Source organism: Penaeus monodon, chromosome 30 (assembly GCF_015228065.2).
Source record: "Penaeus monodon isolate SGIC_2016 chromosome 30, NSTDA_Pmon_1, whole genome shotgun sequence".
Classification (NCBI taxonomy): Eukaryota; Metazoa; Arthropoda; class Malacostraca; order Decapoda; family Penaeidae; genus Penaeus; species Penaeus monodon.
The window spans coordinates 7,446,163-7,449,584 of record NC_051415.1 but is presented as its reverse complement, the minus strand read 5'-3'; the positions used below and the strand labels follow the sequence as shown (position 1 = coordinate 7,449,584).

Below are 3,422 nucleotides of genomic sequence, written 5' to 3'. Positions count from 1 at the left end.
TATGCGTAACATACGAGGTGTGGGCAACATGATTGTATATGTACATCTGGCAGCTCAACCTGGCGTCACGTCGGCTAGCAAGCGGTCGTTTCAAGCTCATGCCCCTGGCTGTCACACTTGGCGCTCTCCTGTATTTTCCACCTCTATTCACCCCCGTATAGTTAAGGACTGCACTCAGCCTTCCATTTACAGAACCTCCCATAAACAATATACACATACTATCTTTCACAAATGTTTGGAACTAATGTCAGCGTTTGAGCTAACCCAAGGAAATGTTCTTTCACAGATACAGCATCTATTAGGATGTTTATTTTCTAGATGATCTTTATGTTAATACACAACACTTGAACATGCATGGATGGCCCAACCCCTAACAAACGCCTTACCTCATTAGCTTATCCAGGTTTTTGTACCAAGCATGAGCATTCATGTAATGGAAGTCCATCCCCATTGTCATGATGATGTCGTTAGTTGCATAGCCCTCGGCCTCCTCGCTCGCCGCCTTCAGGAACCCATCAACCTGAGAGCCAGTGTTGCCAATCTTTCAGAAATCCGTTTAAGAGAGAAGCAGACTTACCAACTCCCTAGGAAATGTCCGCCAAGGTGCCCCGTCTTCCGACCCTTTCATCGTGCCGTCTAAAATAAAGACAAGAGACTAACCTGCAACTAGTGATTCCAGGACCAGATCTCCTGTCTAATTCTTGCCTTTTTCGCTGTATTCTGAAGTCAGTTTCGTGTTTATATTTACAAAACACTCTTACCTTATCAGCTTGTCGATGTTTTTGTAATACATGTCAGCTGACTGGTAATTGAAGTCACTTCCCATGGTCATTATGATGTCATTACTCGCGTAACCCTTAGCCTCGTCAGCTGCGGCCTTCAGGAAGTCATTAACCTGAGGCAGGTGAGCAAGCAGTAAGCGTTTGCAGAGTTGAAACAAGAAAGGTCAGTTCTTAGGAAAAAGAATGATTGAAAAAGGAGGGAAATGACGCAAGGAACACGTACAATTAGAAATTAAGAAATAACTCCAACATATAATACCAAAAGAGACTTAGCACAGGACAGGTGGAGAAGAACATGCCAAGATCTAAAGCAGAATCTAAATACGGAGCAGCAACAGTAAAAACAGCGAGGAAAGTCCCATGGCCAATCATCCACAGCTCAGCAAAAGGCTCATGAACCCATGCATCGTACCAGATCAACTTGTCGAGGTTCTTGTACCACATGTCGCCACTCTGATAGTTAAAATCCTCTCCCATGGTCATGATGATGTGGTCAGAGGCGTAACCTTTGGCCTGGTCCTGCGCGGCCCTCAAGAAGTCGTCCACCTGACCATACAAGTCGTCACTCATCAGCGCATGTTTCCAAGTGAGTTTATTTTTTTGTACAAGCATAGGTTATTCACGTCTGCACTTTATGAGGACGGTCGATAATCTGCCGAATATTCGACTGAGTTTGAACCCAAAACAAAATGTGTTATTTCTGTTCACAATAATGATAACACACTGGGCAAATTACGCGTGAGGTCGACTAATTCATGTTCCGTGAGTGACGACTTGTAAAGTGCAGAGGTGACTTACCTATACTTTCAACACGTTCCCTCGCTTTCATTCCGAAACTGTTTTGCTAAATGAACTTATCAAACAGAACAAAGGTACTGACATATAAAAAAACAATTATAAAATGATATCATATCATGGAACAAAAGACCAACGTTACCAATAAATAGTCAACAGAGAACTCTAATCACTCAAAAGTTTTAACGAAGCACAATATAATATGCATATATGAAAAGTAAGTTAGAGGGGGAGTGTATATTTACAAAAGATATTTCATTGTACAATATAAACATTAACAAATATATTTTCATAATTCTTTCAACCTACATTTCATAAAAACATCTTAAAAACTAACCCTTTGATCGACGTTATAATCGTGAAGTCGTGGGTCGTCCATGATAGGCTCGTCACGACAGTTAATATCGAAGCAGAAGCCACTCGGGGGACCGTAGCCGTTGGGAAGAACACCTGTGAACAGCCATGCCGATTTCCCTGCGGAAGAGGACACGAGCGAAGGCTTGAGGTACAGGAGGATAACAATCACCAGGAAATCAGTAGTGGTAAGAAGAAAGGAAGACTATGATACGTGAGAAATGATTCCTCATATGACTATTTCCCTTTTCTTTAGTCTAAGCAGTCACCATTCTTTCCTATATTTCCCGAGCAAGTATGTTTTATTCATTCCGACCAGAGAAATTCGTCTTACCAAGGTTCTGGCTGCCCTCCCACACCATCTCCATGGTCTTGTGGCGCCACCTGTTGCTCTTGTCGTCGTGGTCGAGACGCCCGAAGAACAGACCCTCGAAACCCATCTGGGCGAACAAGCTTGCCTGGGAGAGACGAAGAAACGAATGCTCTCTTTAAAAGAAATTTGTTGCATATATATCGAACATAATATTGCAACCACAGAGAAGCATCTGTCTCCTATTTTAAAGTTGTTATTTATCTAATTAAAATCATGGTTAATACTGCTTATTTTGATACTGAACGAAATATCAAAAAGTCTTGACCACGAGTTTCCGAATTCGAGCTTGACATTCATTCATATTCATATCTTCAGTTAGAGAAAACGTTTTTTCCTCTCTCTCCTTTTCTCTTCCCCCTTTTATACACTTATGTGTTACTGTACATTACGTACTTGTTCCCGTGAGTGACCAAAAGGATCGATCTGCCACGCTATGGTTGGGTGACCTGCCCTTCCGAAGGTTTGGTTCAGCTTTCTGTTGGCAGAAGGGCACCAGAGGTTGTGTATCGCAAATGTAATTACAGTATCTTTTAATTATTTTTATGGATGCTTATTTTCCCTTTTTACCGCAGTTTTTTTCCTCATGGTACATGCTTATTTAAGTCTGCCACCTACACCATCCCGAGGGTCATCTGGTCAATAATGGCGTTGTAGTGCGCGCCTCCCTCGTCGTTCATGCACCAGCCGCCGTTGATGAATTCCAGCTGGCCCCTGGTGACGAGGTCCTTTGGAGGGACAACAGCAGGAGGAGAAAGAACAGAAGGACGTCAGTCATTACGAAACGTTTAAGGCCAAATATGAATCGGGCGACCAAAAAGATCACTGCATATGCTGATGCCACGAAAGCATGGAGGTGCACAGAGATGTTTATGTTTGCAGAATATTTACACAAACAGTATAATTATATGGATATCATTACAGCCTTTGTGCGGATGTGTGTGCCTACCTTCACGGCTTTCTGCATGCCTTCGGTCTGCTCATCCCACCACCGGAAAAAGAAGGCTGACTCCACGTAGATGAACTTCTTGTTGGGATCCTCCATCAGCGCGCGCACGACGGAGTCCAGGATGTACTGCACGCCCGCCATCTGGATGTCATTTTTCGCTGCATCGAAAGCG

At 43.2% G+C, this 3,422-nt stretch overlaps 1 protein-coding gene across 1 annotated transcript in view; it reads right to left on the bottom strand.

Moving 5' to 3' along the window:
• The window catches only part of LOC119592498 (lysosomal alpha-mannosidase-like), a gene marked incomplete at its 5' end in the record, with an annotated part of 12,706 nt that overhangs the window by 4,754 nt on the left and 4,530 nt on the right, over positions 1–3,422 (bottom strand). Inside the window, 6 exon segments of the mRNA XM_037941346.1 lie at positions 387–520; positions 1,915–2,051; positions 2,266–2,389; positions 2,698–2,779; positions 2,920–3,029; positions 3,251–3,408. Coding sequence (XP_037797274.1) covers positions 387–520; positions 1,915–2,051; positions 2,266–2,389; positions 2,698–2,779; positions 2,920–3,029; positions 3,251–3,408 — 745 coding nt within the window.